This window comes from Myotis lucifugus, unplaced genomic scaffold (genome assembly GCF_000147115.1).
Source record: "Myotis lucifugus unplaced genomic scaffold, Myoluc2.0 scaffold_79, whole genome shotgun sequence".
Lineage (NCBI taxonomy): Eukaryota > Metazoa > Chordata > Mammalia > Chiroptera > Vespertilionidae > Myotis > Myotis lucifugus.
In genome coordinates, this window is record NW_005871127.1 from 73,367 (window position 1) to 96,049 (window position 22,683).

Sequence of the window (22,683 nt, forward strand, 5' to 3'; positions counted from 1 at the left end):
CTGGGGACAGCTCCTGGTGGTTAGTGCGCATCATAGCGACTGGTCGTTCTGCCATTTGGTCGATTTGCATATTAGGCTTTTATTATATAGGATTCTCACAAACAATTGTCTTCTATACAAATGGGGTCAAACATATGTATTTTTCTTTGATTTGTTTTATTTTCTACTTACAATACATACTGGATTTCTGTCCAGGTCAGTGTATGTAACTCTCATTCATTCTTTTTGATGGCTGAGTTTCATTTCTTAGGATGGATGTACTATACCTATTACAGCAGTCCACTATTGATAGACATCTGGCTACTATAAGCAATGCTGTTGTAAACATGATTATATGTATATTTCTGTGCATATGTGTGACATGCTGATCATTAGGATTTCCAGGTCAAAGATGTTTGCATTTTGATAAATGCTGCCAGATTGCCCTCCTGACTTAAGGCTATTCCATTGAAACTCTTGTAACGATAGGATACTTGTTTCCAGTGCTCATTACCCAGTCTGGACATGATCTGTTTTATTTTTGCCTCTTTCTTGGCTAACCAATGATAACCTAATTTTATGTTTTTATTTTTATTGGTTTCAGAGAGGAAGGGAGAGGGAGAGAGAGATAAAAACATCAATGATGAGAGAAAATCATTGATCGGCTACCTCCTGCATGCCCCCTCCTGAGGATTGTGCCTTGACCAGGAATTGAACCATGACCTCCTGGTTCATAGATTGATGCTCAACCACTGAGCCCTGCCAGCCAGACTAATTTTTTTTTAAGAATAGCTCTTAGTTGTTTTTTTTTTTTTTAATATTTTTTAATTGATTTCAGAGAGGTAGGGAGAGGGAGAGAGAGAGAGAAACATCAATGATGAGAGAGAATCATTGATCAGCTGCCTCCTGCACGCCCCCCACTGGGGCTCGAGCCCACAACCCAGGCATGTGCCCTTGACCAGAATCAAACTTGGGACCCTTCAGTCCATAGGTTGACGCTCCATCCATTGAGCTAAACCAGCTAGGGCAAGCCAGACTAATTTTTAAATTTATATTTTTTCGTTTCTTCATATGTATATTTGTTACTCATGTATCTTTCTAATTTGCCTATTCATCTTTGACAATTTTCCCATTGAGTTTTTTGTCTTTTTCTAGAAGATTTGATAAACTGGTTGTATAAGATTAATCCTTTGCCACTTATGTGGCTGATGATATCTTCTCCCAGTCTGTCCATTGCCTTTAACTTTGCTTAAGGTATATTCCACTCTGAAAGTTCTGACTTTTATTGTCAGTCTTTTCTTAATGGTCCTCTACATTTTATATATTACTACATTTTATAACTTCCCCATTCCCACATTATAAAGTTTCACAGCTGCCTCAGAAACTTAAACAAAGAGGCAGAAAAGAACTGTATCTTTACATGTGAGGAAAGGAACATAACATCATTTTGAGTGGTGTAGCGAGGGATGATGTTGTTATTTCTGTACAAAGTGTTTTATGTATTTTTCCATTAGGTTATTATCTCCTTGTGTAATATCTGGATGATCAGCTTTATGCAATTGACTTATAGGCACAAGAGATATTTCGAAAATGCATTTCAGTTCAAGAAGAATGGAAACAGTTTCACCATCTCTGTTATTGGGAGCTGATGTGGATTAATATATTCCAGCAAAACTGGATGAAGGCGTATTACTATTCAGACCTGCTTTGCAAAGAGAGTAAATGGTCCAAGGTAAAGAGCAATGCTTTTATTAATGTCATCTATTTACTAATAAGTATACAGGACTTATTAGGGCTATTTGTTCAGTAGTATGATGTCGACATGGTTTTCTCCACAGACCTGTCAAAGGAGGAAATGTGCATTTAGTGCCTAGTGGTTATGACCACTATTGGTCCTCAGCACTGCGTACTTTAAAAGCCATCCAAAGAGTCCTTTTCTACAGAGGCTTTTCCTCTGGAGAGGAACTGCACTTATATTTAAAAATTATTAAATACCAATAGTTTTGATAATTTTTTGTAGACTTTCCAATGCCCCGATGACAAAGCTTTTTATAATAACATTAATTCTGATGCATTTGTGAGAAGTTGGGAGGAATGAGATAATGATCTCTCATTCATTTTGTCCATTTTCTCACCCAAGCGCGCTATAGTTGTATAGTAGGAAAATGGTCAGCAGTAAGTGAAAAGTGTTAATCTTATTTGGAACAGGCATCGCGAGTCATTTTCTTTTATTTCTTTGATACCTCTTAAATATTATCTCTGAAAGACCTCTAGGTCGTTCCTGATTGCAAGGTAGAAGTGCCATGTTCCTGCGGATCTTCTATAACCAGGTGCTTTTTTCTCTTCTTCCAGGCAACGTATGTGTACTTGAAAGCTTCGATTTTGAGTATGCTTCCTGAGGAGGAAGTAGAAGCAACTAAAGAGAATGTGGTAGCTTTATTCAGGTGAGCAATATACTACTTCTATAACCAAGGCCTCCTATGTATAGAGGAGCACACAAGTACATCTTCTTTTTTCCTTACTGCGCTCCCATGCTTCACCTTCATATTTCTTTAATTGATATACTTATTTAACACAGGAACTCTTTAGAAATATATTGAGCTAAGAGTCAAAATGGCATCCTTTTAGCAGGAATTTTGAGAACACATTTTTTGTTGTTTTGTTATTCGGACTTTGCTACTGCATTTTGAACAGTTTCCTAAGGTGGTATGGTTGGCAAAAGACGTCAACTTTTGCTGTGTATCAGAGGTATTCTGTGATCAGATAAACTTAAGAAACACAGTTTAACATATCCTTAGTTTTCATTAGTGTGTCAAAGGTTCCGAGAGGCTGTTCTGGGAAGTAATTTGTTTAGCTTTGTTTACATTAGTATCCACCCTCCAGCCAGCCAGCCCTAGGAGTTGCTGATTCATTAGGTTTGGGGAGAAGCCTGAATATTGCCATTTGGAACAGGTTTCCACGTGATGCTGCTATTGGTCTAGGCTAGAGAACATGGCGTGAACACCATGGATGTAAATAGAGGCTGTGTCCTAATGACCTTTCGCTGGGGCTGGGCTCTTCACAGACAGGTGGACAGCTTGAAGCAGAGAATTGCCGGGAAGTCCATCCCTACAGAGAAGTTTGCAGTGAGGAAGTCTCGCCGTTACTCCGCCTCGTTGCCTGCACCTGTGAAGCTCGTCTTGCCTGCCCTGGTATCTGCCTTTATTTTATTTACTGTTTGTGTTCTAGAAGTTAATGGTCTATTCCTAGCAGCAGGGAGCACGCCCAGCTTTTGTTGTGAAGTTTAGGTCCATTGAAAACCATTGTAAGTGTTGTCTGTCAGGTGAACATTCACAATTAAATAATGAATATTACAGCTGATGTTTTTTTGACAAGTTGGTATGTTCGACCCATTATGATAAAAACTATTTTAAAATATATATCTTTTGATTCTTGATGACTCTGTGAGGGTAGATTCTCTTTGTAGCCCATTTTATAGATAAGGAAATCCAGGCAGAGTGGGGTGAGTTGACTTAATTCAGTGGTTCTCAACCTTGCTAATGCCGCGACCCTTTAATACAGTTCCACATATTGTGGTGACCCCCAATTTTATTGTTACAAGTTGAACATAATTAAAGCATAGCGATTAATCACAAAAACAATATGTAATTACTAGAGGCCCGGTGCACAAAAATTTGTGCACTCGGAGGGGGGGGTCCCTCAGCCCGGCCTGTGCCCTCTCGCAGTCTGGGACCCCTTGGGGGATGACCACCTGCTGGCTTAGGCCTGCTCCCCGGGGGATTGGGCCTAAGCTGGCAATCAGACATCCCTCTGACAGCCCTGCAGCCCTCGGGGGATGTCCACTTGCCAACGGAACAGACCTAAGCTGCAATCGGACATCCTTAGCGCTGCTGAGGAGGCAGGAGAGCCTCCCAACACCACCGCTGTACTGGCAGCCATCAGCCTGGCTTGTGGCTGAGCAGAGCTCCCCCATGTGGGAGCACACTGACCACCAGAGGGCAGCTCCTGCATTGAGCGTCTGCCCCCTGGTGGTCAGTGTGTGTCATAGTGACCAGTCATTCCCAGTCTTTCTGCTGTTAGGGTCAGTTTGCATATTACCCTTTTACTATATAGGATAGAGGCCTGGTGCACGGGTGGGGGCCAGCTGGTTTGCCCTGAAGGGTGTCCCGGATCAGGGTGGGGATCCCACTTGGGTGCCTGGCCAGCCTGGATGAGGGGCTGATGGCTGTTTGCAGCTGGTCACACCCCCTTCAGGGTGGGGGTTCCCACTGGGGTGCCTGGCCAGTCTGGGTGAGGGGCTGAGGGCCGTTTTCAGGCTGGCCAGCGACTGAAGCTCCCAGCCTCTCCTTTTTTTCTTTTTTTTTTTTATTCTGGGATTTATTTACCTTCTATAATTAAAACTTTGTTGCCGTCACTGGTGCTCCCAGCTCTGAGGCCGCGGCTGGCTGAAAGCAGGTATCTGGGGTTTGTTTAGCTTTTATAATGGAAACATTGTTGCTTCTGGAGCTCCGAGCTGGGCCGTGGCAGGCGGGGAACCTTGGCTTCTTCCATCACTGGAGCAAACAAGCCTCCTTGCTCGCTTCAGCTTCGTGGCTGCCGGCCGCCATCTTTGTTGGCAGTTAATTTGCATATCTCCCTGATTAGCCAATGGGAAGTGTAGCGGAGGTACAGTTAATTACCCTTTTTGTCTTTTATTAGATAGGATATATGTGTTTTCCGATGGTCTTAGGCAACCCCTGTGAAAAGGTCGTTTCACCTCCAAAGGGGTCGCGACCCACAGGTTGAGAACCGCTGACTTAATTGAAGCTGAGTTAACTTGTAATGCTAGCTACGTAGGTCATTTTCTCTTTTCTGAGTGGCCACATTAAAAATGAATAGGTAAATGTTAAAAAGGAAGAGGAAACATGAAAATGTTTGAAAAGATGTAGTATTTTGTTTAATCCAGGATATACAGCAAGTTGTTGTTTGATCATGGAATCAACGAAATGCCATGAGTTGCTTCCCATCCCTCTGTAGAGCTCTGATTCTTTGGGATGTGTGGGTGTTTTCCCCTGGGAGCACATCTCCTGTGGACGAGCACGTTTCTAGGACTCAGAGCCTGAGTGGCTGGTGGCTGCTATACTGGGCAGTGCATGGCCCGAGCCATAGTCCTCATGGTTAGACCACCAAGGCTAGACTTCATAAAAACCGTAATTTCAACTTAAATGTTCTTTATGAAGACTTCTTGAAAAAGTACCGGGTATCTCAAATTCTTGTGGTTCGTTGGGGCATTAGATTTGCATAGGTAGTCAGCACAGGCAGCTGTTCATTGCCCGCTCACCTCTGCAGTCCTCTGCTTGGGTTTCCTGAAGTTTAAAACATTTCATTTTTTGTATTCCAGAGATTATTCAATTATTCCCCTTTGAAAGTTCTTCATGTTTTTGTCTCCCCCCCCCAATTTTTACTATTACAAACATGCTACAATTCATATTCTTCTACATTCTTCTTTCTGTCCTTGAGCATATAATTCTCTGGGAAAGCTTTCAAGAAATGGAGTTCCTGGTTATAGGGTATATGCATTTAGTATTGTGACATTGGCAAACTGCCCTCCCAGAAAGGCTGAATCAATTTAAAATTCCACCAACAGTGTTTTACTGTTCAAATTTGTGTTTTTCTGTTGGTGCAGTTGAACATGTCTTTATGTGCCTACTTACTCTTATTTCTTTCTCCTTTTGTGAATTGTTCATATACCTCACTAGTTTTCCATTGGGCTGTTTATTGTTTGATCATTGAATTATGGGAGCTCTCTGTCTGCCTTGAGAAAGAAAACTGTAGCCCCTACCAGGTGATAGGAGCGACCTGCAGCTAGTGCCCAGACCTGTGTGTTTCCTACTTCAGATAGACAATCTCAGGGAACACCACACCAGCACAGGTTATTCTGTGCCTGTGCTAGACGAAATATGAGCACTCTATATCTGAGCACAGATGAAGGTAAGAAAACCAGGAAGAGGACCAAATATTCCCTCATTCCCAGCTAATGTGGGAGCCTGCTGCTGTATTCTCGGTGACAGCTTTTAGCTCCCTTCCTAATTCATGTCTATCACTAATTTGTGCTTAGAAACGTTTTCTTCCTACGTCACAGAACTTTCCTGAAAATCATCTGGATCACCATAGCCTTCTTGCTGCCCCAGGATTTCTATAAGCTAATTATATCCAACTTCATTAAGGGTCTTCAGGAAGGTCACCTCACTGCACTGGTTTCTCTAGATCTAAGGCAGTATAATTGGCTTGAATTGTGGTAACTTGCTTTCTTCTTGTAAATATTTCATCGTTAAAAACAACATCTTAAAAAGATCGTCATCATTAAATATCCCATTAGTTATTGAATTGAGTTGTGACACTGTTAGCAACAAGAAACTGTTAGGTGTGAAATAAAAGGTAGAGTGTGGCAGTTTTAGTAGTTTAGTAGTTTTCAGTGGCATAAATTAAAGATTACCTTGTTGCCACTATACTCAACTGCATTTTCCTCATTTCCACTGTTTCCCTGTAAGAGGTTGTTTAAGTAATATCTTTACCATGTTTCATTTCTAAGAAATACTAATTACCCTGCTTATTTCATACCTTTAAAAATATGAACTGCACTACCAGGAATATTATAAAAATATTTTCAAGCAAAAGCACATTTGCTTTTGGTCCAAAAAAAAAATTCTCATCTGTTACCTTATTAAATGTAATTTGCAATAAAAAAATCATTCATTTACATTTTCAAGGGCTGTCATTCAGCCATATGGCCTTCAAATGAATACATTTTCTGCATATTGGATTGCATTACTGAACTGTCACATGTTTTAATGGTATAAAAGAACCTGAGCCCAGTGAAATATTTCCTATGTTCATTTCCAGTGACATCCTTGGAAACAATTTATGTAAATAATTGGCAGATATTTTATAATGTTCTCCCTTTATTTAAATGTAACAGCAAAGATTTATATAAATAGAATTGTCCATTGTATCAGTTTAAAATGCTATATTTATTTGCCTGGCTGGTGTGGTTCAGTGCTTGAGCATAGACCCAGGAACCAGGAGATCACGGTTCTATTCTCAGGGCATATGCCCGGGTTTTGGGCTCGATCCCCAGTAAGGGATGTACAGGAGGCAGCTGATCAATGATTTTGATCATTGATGTTTCTATTCCTCTCTCCCTCTCACTGAAATCAATAAAAACATTTTCAAAAAATAAAATATTTACTTCGGTATCTATAATTGATTATCTTCCAAAATGTCTGAATACCAATAAGCGCTTAATAAATATTTGTTCAATGAATGAATAAGTTATTTTTTTTCAGTAAAAACACACTATACTATATCTATTGAATTACTTCACAGTATAAAAGACAAAGTCACATAATAAAATGAGAAAGGGGAAATGATATCACTCAACTCCATATGAGAGCCGTAGCAACCAAGGCAAACACACATTCGTAGTTTTGTTGTTGTAAAGGACATTGAATAACCGTCACATAATTGCAAATGGGTTTTCATTCCTCCCTGTTAGGAAATGATGTACATCTGGAATGGTTTTCCAATAGTGAGCAAAAGAGAAGACCTCTCCGAAAATCTGTTGTTAACTATTGAGAAGGCTGAGACAACTTTACAAAATCAAAGTAAGTATAAACCTTGAAAGCCTGGAAATCCTTACCATTCCCTTTCCCCCGTCATGTCCCTGCTCACATCCGCTTGTGCTAATCTGTGTGCATCGCGAGGACAGAAGAGCTTGGTGACTGCAGTCCAGGTGAAGGGAGGAATGACACACGCTGCACACGTGGACGGGCCTTGGGTGCACTCGGCTAAGTGCAAGAAGCCAGTTGCAGAAGACTACATTTATATGTAGTCTTTTTTATATGAAATATAAAATACTGACATTTATATGGCATACTGACAATAGGTAAACCTGTAAAGACAGAAAGTAGACCAGTGGTTGCCCAGGATGGAGAACTGGGGTGGGCATGGTGGTTAAAGGGTCTGGCATTCCTTTTTGGGGTGATGAACATGTTCTAAGATTGATTGTGGTGATGGGTGTACAACTCTAATACACGCAGTGAGTTGTGTACTTTAAGTGGGTGAATTGTATGGTATGTGCATTATATCTGAATAAATCTGTTACCAAAAATGAGGAAGGGAAGAAGGCAGGCAAGTGTCCAAGGAACCCAAGAAAAGCATGCACTTCTGATTTTATCTTGTGCCTCTTGCCACACCTGCTTTCGCTCTCTAGTGACTATCATGCTTTTGTGGACACAGAGAACTGTTTTCGAGTTGAAATCTTATCACAAATTTATCCTTTTACTCATTACTTTTGGTGGCACTAGAGGCTCCTCTCCAGTTCCCTGGAGTGTCCTCTCCTGGGAGCAGCTGACCTGTTAGTAGAAGACAGGCCAGGGTCTAGGCTCATAGTCCCAGCTCTGCAACTTGGAGACCGTGGAAAACCCACCTCCTCACCCCGACCCTCAGGGGTGGTCAGATAACACCCACGTTTTCTTTTTAAAGCGGGAGTGGTGTCGGACCAGATAATATCCCAGTTTTCGTGTTCTGACCTTTTCTAATTGTCTGTCTTCAGTAGAGGATTTCTCTTTTGATAAACCATGCCGTAATGCCAGCCTTTGTCCTTTGCCTTACCCATCCCCCAAGATAATGATCTTATCCTCTGGAGTGAAAATGAAAATGTCCGTGGTGCTAAGCATGGGGAAGGGCATAGGAGTTCAGGAGGAGGCAGGGGGAGCAGAGCCGTAAGCTCATTTCTCTGAACCGTACCGGGACGGCCCTGGAGGAGCACTGGCCCTTCCTACCCAGTACACTCCCGAGGGGCCTGCGCCGTGACGCTGGCTCCAGGGAGGGGGACCTCGTTTTGGGTCGTTTTTGTACTCGGAGCTGCAGCATGAGGCTGAAATGTTTAGTGAGATTTCTCTTTACAGTTTTTAAAAATGAAACACATTATTACAATTGATAGAAGCAGGTGAAAAAACTATCCATATTTTTGCTACAACACAGTTAATTTACAATTTTTGTATAGTCCATCCTAGCTGATTTTTATAGTTTCAATCATAATGTACCTGAACATATACTAGCCTAGTTTTTTAAATTTATTAATATATCATAGACTATTTTTTCAAAATTGAGGTACAATTGACATAGTAATTTTAGGTGTATAGTAGGTTAGCATAATGATTCAATATGTGTATATATTGTAAGATGACCATCACAATAAGTCTAGTTAATATCTGTCACTATACATAGTTACACATTTCTTTTAAGATTACTCTCTTAGCAACTTTCAAATATCCACTGCAGTAATATTAGCTATAGTCGCCATGCTGTATGTTACATTCCTGTGACTTATTTATTTTATAAATAGAACTTTGTACCTTTGACCCTCTTCACCCATTTTGCTCACTCACCTCCCAACCCCTGACCTCTGGCAACCACCAATCTGTTTTCTGTATCTAATCAGCATTGGTGGTGTGGTTTGTTTTTGTTTTTTTTTAAGGTTCTACATATAAGTAAGATCATACAGTATTTGTCTTTATCTGATTTATTTCACTCAGCATAATACCTTCAAGGTCCATCTATCTTGTTGCATGGCAAGATGTAATTCTTTTTTTATGGCTGAATAATATTCCAGTGTGTGTGTGTGTGTGTGTGTGTGTGTGTATGCATATGCATATGTTCTCGTGTGTGTGTGTGTATGCATATGCTCTTGTGTGTGTGTGTGGGTATGCATATGCTCTCGTGTGTGTGTGACATTTTCTTTATTGATTTATCCATCAATGGACACAGATTATTCCCATATCTTGGCTATTATAAATGATGCAATGAACATGGAGTCATATATCTCTTTGATTTAGTGTTTTCGTTTTCACTTTTTTATTGAATTTATGGGGGTGACATTGGTTAATAACTTATATAAGTTTCAGGTGTACAATTCTGTAATACGTCATCTGTATATTGTATTGTGTTCACCACCCTAAGCTAAGTCTCCTTCCATCACCATTTATCCCCCCATCCTCTCTTCTACCTTCCTCCACACCCCTTTCCCCCTGGTAAGCACCATACTATTACCTGTGTCCATGAGGTTTTGATTTGTTTTGTTTTGCTTAATCCCTTCACCTTTTTCACCCAGCCTCCCAGCTCCCTCCACTCTGACAGCTGTCAGTCTGTTCTCTATCTATGAGTCTGTTTCTATTTTGTTTGTTAGTTTACTTGTTCATTAGATTCCACATGAGTGAAGTCACATGTACTTGTCTTTCTCTGACTGGCTTATTTCACTTAGCATAATGTTCTCCAGCCCATCCATGCTGTTGCAAAGGGTAAGATTTCCGTCTTTTTACATCCAAGTAGTAATCCATTGTGTAAATGTACCACAGCTTTTTTATCCACTCAGGTACTGATGGGCACTTGGGCTGTTTCCAAATCTTGGCTATTGTAAATAACATTACAATGAACACAGGGGTGCACATATTCTTTTGAATTAGTGTTTCAGGTTTCTTCGGATATATTCCCAGAAGTGGAATCACTGGATCATACGGCAGTTCCATTTTTAACTCCATACTGTTCTCCGCAGTGGCTGCACCAGTCAGCATTCCCACCAACAGTGAAGGAGGGTTCCCTTTTCTCCACATCCTCTCCACCACTACTTGTTTGTGGATTTATTGATGATAGCCATTCTGACAGGTGTGAGGTGATATCTCATTGTGATTTTAATTTGCATTTCTCTGATGCTTAGTGACGTTTAGCATCTTTTCGTATAGACATCTGTATGTCCTCTTTGGAGAAGTGTCATTTCAGGTCCTTTGCCCATTTTTCAATTGTATTGTGTTTTTTTTTTGTTTTTGATGTTGAGTTTTATAAGTTCTTTATAAATTTTGGATATTAGCCCCTTATCAGATGTATCATTGATGAATATATTCTCCCATTCAGTGGGTTGTCTTTTCATTTTGTTGATGGCTTCCTTTGCTGTGCAAAAACTTGGTTATTTTTTCTTTTATTTCCCACTTGTGTATTTTTACTTTTGTTTTCCTTGCCCGAAGATATATGTCAGAAAAAAACATTGCTATGAGAAATGTTTGAAATTTTACTGCCTATCTTTTCTTCTAGGATTTTTATGGTTTCGAGTCTAACTTTTAAGTCTTTAATCCATTTTGAGTTTATTCTTGTGTATGGTATAAGAAGGTGGTGTAGTTTCATTGTTTTGCATGTATCTGTCCCAGAACCATTTATTAAATAGATTATCTTTACCCCATTGTATGTTTTCCCCTTCTTCGTCAAATAGTAATTCACTGTAAAGGCGTGGGTTTATTTCTGGGCTCTCTATATGTCATTTTTATGCTAGTACCAGGCTGTTTTGATTGCTCTGGCCTAGTAGTATAGTTTGATATCAGGTAGCATGATTCCTCCCACTTTGTTCTTCTTTCTCAAGATAGCTGTGGCTGTTTGGGGTCTTTTGTGGTTACATATAAATTTTTGGAATATTTGTTCTAGTTCTGAGAAGTATGCCACTGGTTTCTTTTTTTTTAAAATATATTTTATTGATTTTTTACAGAGAGGAAGGGAGAGAGATAGAGAGTTAGAAACATCGAAGATGAGAGAGAAACATCGACCAGCTGCCTCCTGCACATCTCCCACTGGGGATGTGTCCGCAACCCAGGTACATGCCCTTGACCGGAATCGAACCTGAGACCCTTCAGTCCAAAGGCCGACGCTCTATCCACTGAGCCAAACTGGTTTCGGTGCCACTGGTTTCTTGATGGGAATTATATTGAATGTATAGATTGCTTTGGGTCGTATGGACATTTTAATTATGTTAATTCTTCCTATCCATGAACACAGTATATGCTTCCACTTATTTGTATCTTTTTCCATTATTTTCTTCAGTGTCTTATAATTTTCTGAAGAAAGGTCTTTTACATTCTTGGCTAAATTTATTCCTATGTATTCTTTTTAAAGCAATTGTGAATGGGTTTTTTTTTCTTAGTTTCCCTTTCTGGTATAAAAATGCACTGATTTCTGGATATTTATTTTGTATCCTGCTACTTTACTGAATCCATTGATCAGTTCTGGTAGTTTTTTGGTGGAATCATTAGGATTCTCTATATACAATATCATGTTATCTGCACATAATGACAGTTTTGCTTCTTCCTTTCCTTTTTGGAAGCCTTTTATATCTTCTTCTCATCTGGTTGTTGTGGTAGAACTTTCAGTAGTATGTTGAATAAGAGTGGTGAAAACGGACATCCCTGTCGTATTCCCGATCCTCAGAGAAACACTTGTAGTTTTTGCCCATTGAATATAATGTTGGCTGTGGGTTTGGCATATATGGCCTTTATTACATTGAGGTATGTTCCCTCTATTTCCCCTTTTCTGAGAGTTTTTATCATAAATGAGTGTTGATTTTATCAAATGCTTTTTCTGCATCTATTGATATGATCATGTGGTTTTTATCCTTCATTTTGTTTATGTGGTATATCATGTTTACTGATTTTCAGATAGTGTACCAACTTTGTATCCCACCATAAATCACACTTGATCATGGTGTATGCTCTTTTTTAATGTATTGCTGGATCTGGTTTGCTAACATTTTGTTTAGGACTTTTGCATCTATGCTCACTAGAGATATTGGCTTATCATTTTCTTTCTTTGTAGTGTCTTTGTCTAGTTTTGGAATTTGGATAATCCTGGCCTTGTAAAATGAGTTTGGGAGTCTTCTCTCATCTTGAATTTTTTTGAATAATAGGTGTTAGTTTCTCTTTGAATGTTTGGTAAAATTCACCTGTGAAGCCATCTGGCCCAGGACTTTTGTTCATTGGGAGGTTTTTTTGTTTGTTTGTTTTATATTGCTTCATTTTGACTAGTTTTAATCTGTCTATGCAGATTCTCTGATTTTTCCTGATTCAGTTTTGGAAGATTGTATGTTTCTAGGAATTTATCTTTTCATCCAGAGTGTCCAATTTGTTGGCATATAGTTGTTCATAATATTTTCTTATAGTTCTTTGTATTTCTTTGGTGTTAATTGTTATTTTTCCTCTTTTATTTCTGATTTTATTTATTTGGGTCCTCTTTTTTTTCTTGCTGAGTCTGGTTAAAGGTTTGTCAATCTTATTTGTCCTTTTAAGAAACCAGCTCTTGGTTTCATTGGTCTTTTGTATCTTTCTTTTTAAACTCAATTTTATTTATTTCTGCTCTGATCTTTATTATTTTCTTCTACTCACTTTGGGCTTTGTTTGTTCTTTTTCTAGTTCCTTTAAGTGTAGTTAGGTTGTTTATTTAAGATTTTTCTTGTTTCTTTAGTTGAACCTATAATGCTAAATGCTATGAATTTCCCTTCTTAGGACTGCTTTCACTGCGTCCCATAGATTTTGGGTTGTTGTGTTCTCATTTTCATTTGTTTCAAGGTATTTTTTAAAATATTGTATTGATTTTTTACAGAGAGGAAGGGAGAGAGATAGAGAGTTAGAAACATCGATCAGCTGCCTCCTGCACACTCCCTACTGGGGATGTGCCCGCAACCCAGTTACATGCCCTTGACCGGAATCGAACCTGGGACCTTTCAGTCCGCAGGCCGACGCTCTATCCACTGAGCCAAACCGGTTTCGGCAGTTTCAAGGTATTTTTTGATTTCTACCTTGATCTAATTGTTAATCCATTCATTGCTTAGTACCATGTTATTTAACCTCCATGTCTTTGTGTGTTTTTCAGTTTTTTTTCTTGTGATTGATTTCTAGTTTCATACCATAAGGTCAGCAAAGATGCTTGGTATTATTTTAATCTTCTTAAATTTATTAAGACTTTTTTTGTGTCCTAACATGTGGTCTATCTTAGAAAATGCTCTAAGTGCACTTGAAAAGAATTTATTCTGCTGCTTTGGGTGAAATGCTCTGAAGATGTCAATTAAATCCATCTGATCTAGTGTGTCATTTAAGGCCACCATTTCCTTGTTGATTTTCTGTCTGGAAGATCTAGCCTCTGATGTCAATGGTAGTGTTTTACTAATGATTTTCTTTGAATAGATACCTCGAGTGGAATTGCCAGATCATATGGTAGTTCTCTTTTTGCCACAAACTTTTAAGTTATTGCTAAATATGATTTTAAAAGCTTCATAGCTCTTTATGGAGCAAATGCATTCTAATTTAACCAGTCTGCAGTATTTTTTAGCATTTAAGTTGCTTTTCATATTTAAAATAATTTTAGCTTTAGATTCCCATTAACCAGGAGAAGAAATATATAAGAATGAAAGCTGAATCAGTTGGCTTATCTATTAACAAGGTCAAAGTTTCAGGCTGGATAGTTAAAGAATCCAATAGAAGAAAGAGCAGTGCCGTTCTGAGGCCACAGACTCCCCCACTCGCCCACTCCCCCCCTTAGTCATTTTGGAAATACAAACACATGCTCACAAGGAGACCAGTGAGTGGAATATCCTACTCCATTATTGAAAAGTCACACCCAAAGCTCATCTGTTGATGGAGGGTGAGTACATTAGTCTCCCTTCATTTGTGGTTTTGATCTCTGCCATTTGTTGCTCATGACATGAATTATTCCTTTGTCCAATACATCCGTCTCACTTCATCTTATCATGTAGACATCACAAGAAGAAGGGTAAGGACAGTATAGGAAGATATTTTGAGAGAGAGAGAGAGAGAGAGACTACATTTGCATAACTTTTATTACAGTAATGTTGTAATAATAGTTCTATTGTGTTATTAGTTATTATTGTTAATCTCTTACTGTGCCTAATTTATAAATTAAATTATATCATGGCATGTATGTATAGGAAAACAAATAGGATATCTAGGGTTTGGTATTACTGCAATTTCAGGCATCCAGTGGTGTCTTGGACTATATCCCCCACAGATAAGGGGGGACTACTATAATGTCACCTTTCCGTATTAAAGATAGCATTTTTATAAAAGAACCATTGCTCTCTTTTCTTTTCTTTTTTTCCTTCCTCTTTTATAGAAAAGTTATAGCATTTAACCCCCATAATGATCTGGATCTTAGGTAGAGAAGCTAAAATATTGAGGTATTCATCTTCACAAACTGATAATTCCCTCTGATTTCTGGGCAGCAGGGAAACCAGCGGATAAGAAGTCTCACAAAACTGGGATGAGAAAGAGGAGTCAAAAATTTTTACTATTTTACAGACAACCAAAGGAGCGTATGTATAAGCACAGACTATAGACTTGCTGTATGGACATTTCAGACTTTTTTTGCGAAGTTCTATCACTAACATATTTTCAATGTAGTTTTTATTGCATAAAGTTGTGATAAGCTTTCTTACTAATTTTTAATATATCTATTTTTAATTTTTTTGTAGTAAAATTTACTGTTATCCATTTCTTTTCTTTCTTTTTTTTTTTTTTTACAGTTTAGAGGTGTTTACATTCACATTGTTGCGCAACCAATCTCCAGAACTTTTTCATACCCATTAAATAATAACCCCCCAATTCCCCCTACCCTAGCCCCTGGCAACCACTATTTTACTTTTTGTTACTATACTAAATTTAACTACTCTAGAGGCTTCATAACAGTGGCTTATTTCACTTTGCATAATGTCCTCAAGGTATATCCATGTTGTACTGTGTCAGAATTTCCTTCTTTTTTAAGGCTGAATAATATACCATTATATGCATATGCCACTTTTTTTTTTTATCGATTTATCCATCGATGCATATTTAGGTTGCTTCCACCTTTTGGGTATTGTGAGTAATACTTCTGTGAACATTGGTAGGCAAATATTTTTCGGGACCATGCTTTAAATTCTTTTAGATATATGCCCAGAAGTGGAATGACTGGGTCATAATGTAGTTCAATTTTTAATTTTTTTGAGAAACTGCTACACAGTTTTCTTTTCTTTTTTTTTTTTTTGGCTGTATACTTTACTTTCAGTATTATTTTATATTGGTTTCAGGGTTACTGCTATACAGTTTTCTATAGTAGCTGTGTATCATTTTACATTCCCACTAACAGTGTACAAGTGTTCTAATATGTCTACATCCTTGCCAACATTTGTTATTTTCTGTTTTGTTTTTTTTGGTAGCAGTCGTCTTAATGGGTGGGAGGTGAACTTTACTATTTTTCATGTAAAATAATTTCAAAAAGGAAAAATATTTTGTTCTGAGTGGAAAATCAACATAAAGTTACATCATTTTGAATTTAAAGGAAATGAAACTTTATGAAATTTCACCTTAAAAACGAGATTTCAGCGCTTGCTGGTGGCTGAATTGGTTGGAGTGTTGACCAGTACACCACAAAGGTTGTGGGTTTGATCCCCAGTTAGGGCATGCACATACTGGAGGCATCCTATGTTTCTCTCTCACATTGATGTTTTTCTCTCTCTCTCCCTTCCTTTCTCTAAAACATATCTTTGGGTGAGGATTTAAAAAGTGAGATTTTTCCTTTTATTTTTTTAGAGAGAGTGGAAGGGAGGAGAGAGGGAGAGAGAGAGAGAGAGAGAGAGAGAGAGAGAGAGAGAGAGAAAGGAAGGAAGGAAGGAAGGAAGGAAGGAAGGAAGGAAGGAAGGAAGAAAGAAAGAAAGAAAGAAAGAAAGAAAGAAAGAAAGAAAGAAAGAAAGAAAGAAAGAGAGAGAGAAGAGAGAAACTTAAACATGAGAGAGACACATTGAGTAGTTGCCTCCCACTTGTGCCCGAGCAGGCTGGGGATCGAACCTGCGACCCTTTGGCCCGAGGGCTGACGCTCTAACCACTGAGAAAAACTGGCTAGGGCCCATTTGGACTTTTGAACAAATTTATTAGTATTCATTTTTGTTCAACTAATTTGGCCATCTTTTATTAATTTGCTCATTTGAACACTCTTAGATTTCCTTGCTAGATATAGAATTATGATAGGCAGAGAAAGCATCTGTTTCTGCTGTTAAAGAAATTGTTTATAACTAAATCCCACATATCCACAAACTAAATGGAAAAGTGAAGAATTTGTATGCCTATATTCATAACCCATGGACACAGACAATAGGGTGGTGAAAGCTTGGGGTGGGGGCGGGGGCAGGCTAGAAGAGGTCAATGGGGGAAAAGGGGGGATATCTGTAATACTTTCAACAATAAAGATTAAAAAATAAACAAAAAAGTGGATATGTGAAAACTGGGAAGTAAAGGAAAACCTTTTTTTATTAAATGAAAACATTTTTAGCTTATTCTTTCGTCCAGAGAAGTAGGCCAGCTTGCTTCTGTTTTTCTACAAAGAAAAGGGCGTGCGTTTAGTAGAATAAATTCTGATGTTTGAATGTCCATTCTTTTCATGTAGACCAGTGGTCGGCAAACTGCGGCTCGCGAGCCACATGTGGCTCTTTGGCCCCTTGAGTGTGGCCACGAAGTTTCAATCACACTGTACGTGCGCGCCCACACGTGGTATTTTGTGGAAGAGCCACACTCAAGGGGCCGCAGTTTGCCGACCACTGATGTAGACTAATGTGTACCAGCAGAGAGGGTCTTTGTCTAAAGAAGTCCTGGAGGACTGTTAGGTTCTCTCTGTGTGGGCAGGCTCTTCACCCCTACCCCAAATTTATTTTGTCCTTTCTTTGGTTGGGAGAAAACATTAAAGGAGTAATATATGTATCAGACTGTGCATGTAAAATGCAATAGAGGTTTAGAAAACCAAGACACTGTCTCCATCCATTCCTTCCTCTTTTAATGACGTGATGAGATGATAGGCTTCAGAAATAGTCAAGCAGGGCCCGGGGAAACTTAGACAGACACACTGTACTTTTAGTCAAGCTCTGTCTTTGTATGTCCTCCCCGGGGTAGAAAAATTGGTTCCTTTCCTGAAGATCCCCTTTGCCAGATGTTACACATGAAATTTATGGTGATGATCTCGTCCAGGTCCATTGTTAATGCAGGAAGTTTACCCAACACACACCCGCCTCTCCCCTACCCCCCGAACTACTGATAAGACCTTTGAGTAATTAGGTTTCTGTCCTTCTGAGTAAGAGGAAAAACCCCAAATTGGAACGTGGAGTGAAGCTGTAAACCTGAGGTCAGACTCCATCTCCACCCCTCCACCTCCATGACTAGGAATGAATGTGTTTTTGCTTCTACCTTTGGTGTCTTTAAAGTAAAGGATGGCAGAGGGTGCAGGTGATGGACGCTGGCGGTGCCATAGTCTGAGAGGCTGGTCACAGAGACCCAGGGGGCAGCACTGTTCAAAGGGAGAAAAATACTCGGTGTGATATGCTTGGAGTCAGTGTCTGCTATGAATTACAGGAGCGTTTCATTTGAAATCTAACTACATTCAGCATGGAGCCAGAAGTTAATAAATATACCAGCTCTTTGTTTGACTATTAGTTGTGGTTAACTTGAAATCACATAGCAAACATAATCAGAGTGACAGAAAAGGAAAAGTATTCCTTACAACTTCTCACTTTCTGAATCTACTTTCAGTTTTTTTCTTTGGTGCATTTCAACCAGCTTCTAAGATGTTCAGTGTAGACATTTTTGTAGCCTGGGCCTCACACTTCTTTTTCCTCTGCCTACCCTCTGTTTTATAAAGTGCAGATCTTTTGTGATGAACATGTGCTTGGGCGGCATCATCTTTTCCTTGGAATGTAAAATGGAAACTGTTGAAATGTTCATCCGTGAACTCACCCATGAGCTGGAGAATCGTGATAGACATTGACATCTTAAGGGGAAATAATCAGCCGACAGATGTTGCTCTGTGGTCTGAAGAAATAATGGTTTTGCTTCCTAAGGTTTTTGGAGGAATGTTGATATTTTTGAACCTATTTCCCATATTCCTAACTCATGATCTAAATAAAAGCTACGTGTGGCTCTACTGATACTTAAGCGTTGCATGGTGTTAAGGCTGTTCCTCTCAGCAAAACCGTTGTTTACCGAACACCGGAATTTTCTTATAACGCACACTGTCCGAAAATCCTACAGAGAACCTGATAAAATGCAGAAAAGCAATGCTAAAAACTAGCATCTAGCATGGAACCTAAGGGTTTGGTTGTAGGCCTGGAAAGATACTGTTTCTTGAATGCATATTTCAGTGAGCATCTATGATTGGAAGCATACATAGATTTCCCCCTCTTTGGTAGAAAAATGGTTCTTAAGTCATAGGAAAGGTAATGTGGTATTGATATCTGTGATTTTTCTTGGCGAATGAGCCATCTGAGCTTGGGAGTGAGAGATGAATATCAGCACCTGGAAGTAAAGGGACCCTCTTTTAGTTGGTTACACAGCATCGTTAACCTCCCATAGACAGCAGCTTAAGAAGTAAAACATCAGCATGTGTGAAGGGTGGCTTCTGAGCTTTTTTTCTGAAAGCTGGAGGACTTCAATATGAGGATTCCCAGGGCCTCATTAATTTTGTTTGCACGCCCCGCTTCATCAGCCCCCCCCCCTCCCCCGCAGTGTTGTCACAGCCTGAAATGTGTAAATTATCAGTCTGTCTTTGAATGACTTCTTAGTTGCATCTTACTTGCAAAAACCCCCAAACTCAAAAGTGGTTGCTGTGAAACAGCTACCTTTGTCATAGATGTCGCACATAATATTGCTCCTTCTGTTTACCCTTAGCCTTGGGCTGTGGGGGGCGAAGCCTCCTTCTCCAAAGGGGAAAAGTGGCGAAAGGAAAACCATTCCATTAGCCTCAAGCAGTTAGAAGTGTGTGAGGGTCTGAGGTGCCTTGCATGTACTTCAGAACCATTTTATCTAATTTTATAATATAATTTCCCCCCAAAAGAACATAGCCTGGGAGAATTGATAAATTATAAACAATTCAGGATTTGCTTTCTGAATTGTTAATGGGTAGAAGGCCATCTGCTTCACCATATGGAAGTACTGTCCTCATCCATATGAAGCCAACACAGTTAGAAGCCAGAACCACGGGAGGACGCAGCCTTCCTGCTCCTCGTGGCTTTACCTTTTATGGAATTCATTCAGCCCCACCTTACTTAGAGTTCAGAGACTCTGCTCTTATTCTAAGGCAGTGATGGCGAACCTATGACATGCGTGTCAGGTGACACGTGAACTCATTTTTTTGGTTGATTTTTCTTTGTTAAATGGCATTTAAATATATAAAATAAATATCAAAAATAGAAGTCTTTGTTTTACTATGGTTGCAAATATCAAAAAATTTCTATATGTGACACAGCACCAGAGTTAAGTTAGGGTTTTTCAAAATGCTGACACGCCGAGCTCAAAAGGTTCTCCATCACTGTTCTAAGGGCACATCACTCAGAATATGAGCCCCTGAGAAAAGGTTGAAGTGGACGGAGCGAACCCCTTCATAACATGGTGTTAAACTAATGTAGTAAATTCAATATCCGCTTAATTTAAAATAACTTCATTGTGTTTTATTTAGTGAGGCACAGCACGTGCTAAAAACTTTATTTTTATTTTTAAATGATCCCTTTGTAGCCCAATAGCTAGTGTCCGTTCTTTCCTCTGAATTGGGATTTTGAAAAAGCATTTTTGTGCTTGTGCATGATGTTTGTGTGTTTGCTTTAAGACTGCAGCGACTACCTGGTGGACGACGAGTGCCTGCTGAAGCTGCTGAAGGGGTGCTGCCTGAAGAACTTACAGCGGCCCCTGCAGGCGGAACTGTGCTTCTCTCATGTCATCCAGAGGTAAACAAGGGAGGAAACCCACTGGCGGCGGGCAAACTGTGGCTCCGGGAGTTCCTGTGGGAAAGTGATTTCTCTTGCTGCTACCCTTTGACTTGGTGTTACCGGAAACAGAACCCAGGAGTGTTGTCTTTGTCCCCAGGAGGCTTTGCCAGCCCAGAGCCACATCCATGTTAATTTCACGGCATCGAGGTTCTTGGCCCTTTGGGCAATGTAAACTTGAATTGCAAACTCATGTGAGGGCAGGCCTATTGGTTGTTAATTTCTCCAGGAATGTGCTTTTCCTTTCCACCTAGAGCAGAGGCCCAGGAGCCAACTGCCCGTGTTTTCCTCCTGCGCCAGAGATTTTTTTTCTAATCTTCCCTTTCTCTGATGGAGCAGCCTTTCAAGGGCCCCAGCTTGTGTAGAGGTCTCGGTCCCGCTCCCTGTCCCGTGGGCCAAGGCCTCCTCTCCTCCATGGGCATGGAAGCACTGAGCCCCGATTGTTCAGACTGGAGTGGGCCCGGACTGCTTGGGCATCCACACACCAAGAGTTCTGGTTTTGTGTTGTTTTCAGTTCGAGAATTTTCCGTATGGTCGTGGGAGCTGAGTTATGCATTTGAAAGTGTATTACTCATACATTTTTAGTGCTTGCAGATGTTTTGTCGTCAGAGAATTCTTATAATATTGCTGAAAACAGAGGTTACTGCCTCTTTTTTTTTTTAGCATAAGACGTAACAAGTCGAAGTGACCCTTCATAAAAAACAATACAGCATTCTTATTTTTAAATATTTATGTTCAGGAGTATGATCTTGTCCTTTCCAGGGTTAGGCTTTGAAGATGATAGCCCATATGTGTTCATATTCCTAAGGGGCAGTAAATAATCCAGTTCAGACTAAGGAATAAAATAAGAGATTAATATAGTAAAAGCATACTGTGTATTGCTATAGTTTATTAGATTCTTTGAGTAAATTTTGTATAATGACAGCTTTTCTCTGAAAATCATGCTGCTAAACACCGGTTTTATGGGAAATGGGGAATGCTGAAATACGTATGCTGAAAAAGAATGACACCCTTCTTGTTCTGTTGAGACTGAATTGCTTTCCGCTCGTTCTTTTAGTGAAAACCTGCTGAAGTTTGACCACTACCTGGTGCCATTTACTCTGTTTGAGTTGGCGTTTTTGCACAAAAGCCAAGGGGACATTGACAAGGCCTTTAAGGTCCTGGAAACTGCAAGGTGAGTGGTGATGGCAGCTCCTCTGGGGTGGCTGTGGAGTTAGGAATGTCCGTACCATTATAGCAGCAGTGATAGTACATGCACACTTAAAACATGAACGAAAGGTAGTTACAACGCTACCTTTGCTAACTTATGCTTCGTTTATGCTCTTGGCTTTTGCTGCAATTGTGCTGTTTTCAACCTTCTGAGTGCCTGGCCCTGTGACCGTTTACAGAGGTTGTGGTTGTGGGCTTCTGTCTGACAGATATCTAGTCTAATCTATTCTATATCAGAGGTCGGCAAACTGTTCCTAAAGGGCCAGAGAGAAAGTATTTTTGGCTTTACAGTGTGAGGTCTCCACTGCAGCTACTCAATGGTATCGAAAGCAGCCATAGGAGATGGTATAGAAATAAGTGGGTGCGTCCAGATTTAGCCATAAACTTGATAATAATTTGCCGACCTTTTCTAATTTCCTTGAAGAAGCTTTTTGAATCTTCCCCTGGCTCTCTCTATTTTCTGTCTACTCTGGCCATTTCGAAGCACATATTATCATTTCTACTACATAATGGCTCACAGACATGTGATCATGGTCTGTTTGTCTTGAACACTTCTTGCAGTGGGTAGAGAATGCCATGGGTAGCTTTAGGCCATAAATAGCTTAGTGGTTTGTTGGTTTGGTCATTTACTCAAATTTAGCAAATATTCACTGAGCACCTCTTATGTGCCCAGCATAGTAAAGGCTCTAGAGCAGGGGTCCTCAAACTACGGCCCGCGGGCCACATGCAAATACAAATATTGTATTTGTTCCCGTTTTGTTTTTTTACTTCAAAATAAGATATGTGCAGTGTGCCTAGGAATTTGTTCATAGTTTTTTTTTAAACTATAGTCTGGCCCTCCAACGGTCTGA

The 22,683-nt window shown here is 39.7% G+C and overlaps 1 protein-coding gene across 1 annotated transcript in view; it reads left to right on the forward strand.

Moving 5' to 3' along the window:
• Nucleotides 1-22,683, forward strand: part of TTC39B (tetratricopeptide repeat domain 39B) — a 92,735-nt gene that overhangs the window by 65,723 nt on the left and 4,329 nt on the right. Inside the window, exons 14-19 of the mRNA XM_023755556.1 lie at nucleotides 1,550-1,711; nucleotides 2,332-2,423; nucleotides 3,044-3,170; nucleotides 7,514-7,622; nucleotides 20,467-20,584; nucleotides 21,681-21,797. Coding sequence (XP_023611324.1) covers nucleotides 1,550-1,711; nucleotides 2,332-2,423; nucleotides 3,044-3,170; nucleotides 7,514-7,622; nucleotides 20,467-20,584; nucleotides 21,681-21,797 — 725 coding nt within the window. The remainder of the gene's footprint in view (nucleotides 1-1,549; nucleotides 1,712-2,331; nucleotides 2,424-3,043; nucleotides 3,171-7,513; nucleotides 7,623-20,466; nucleotides 20,585-21,680; nucleotides 21,798-22,683) is intronic.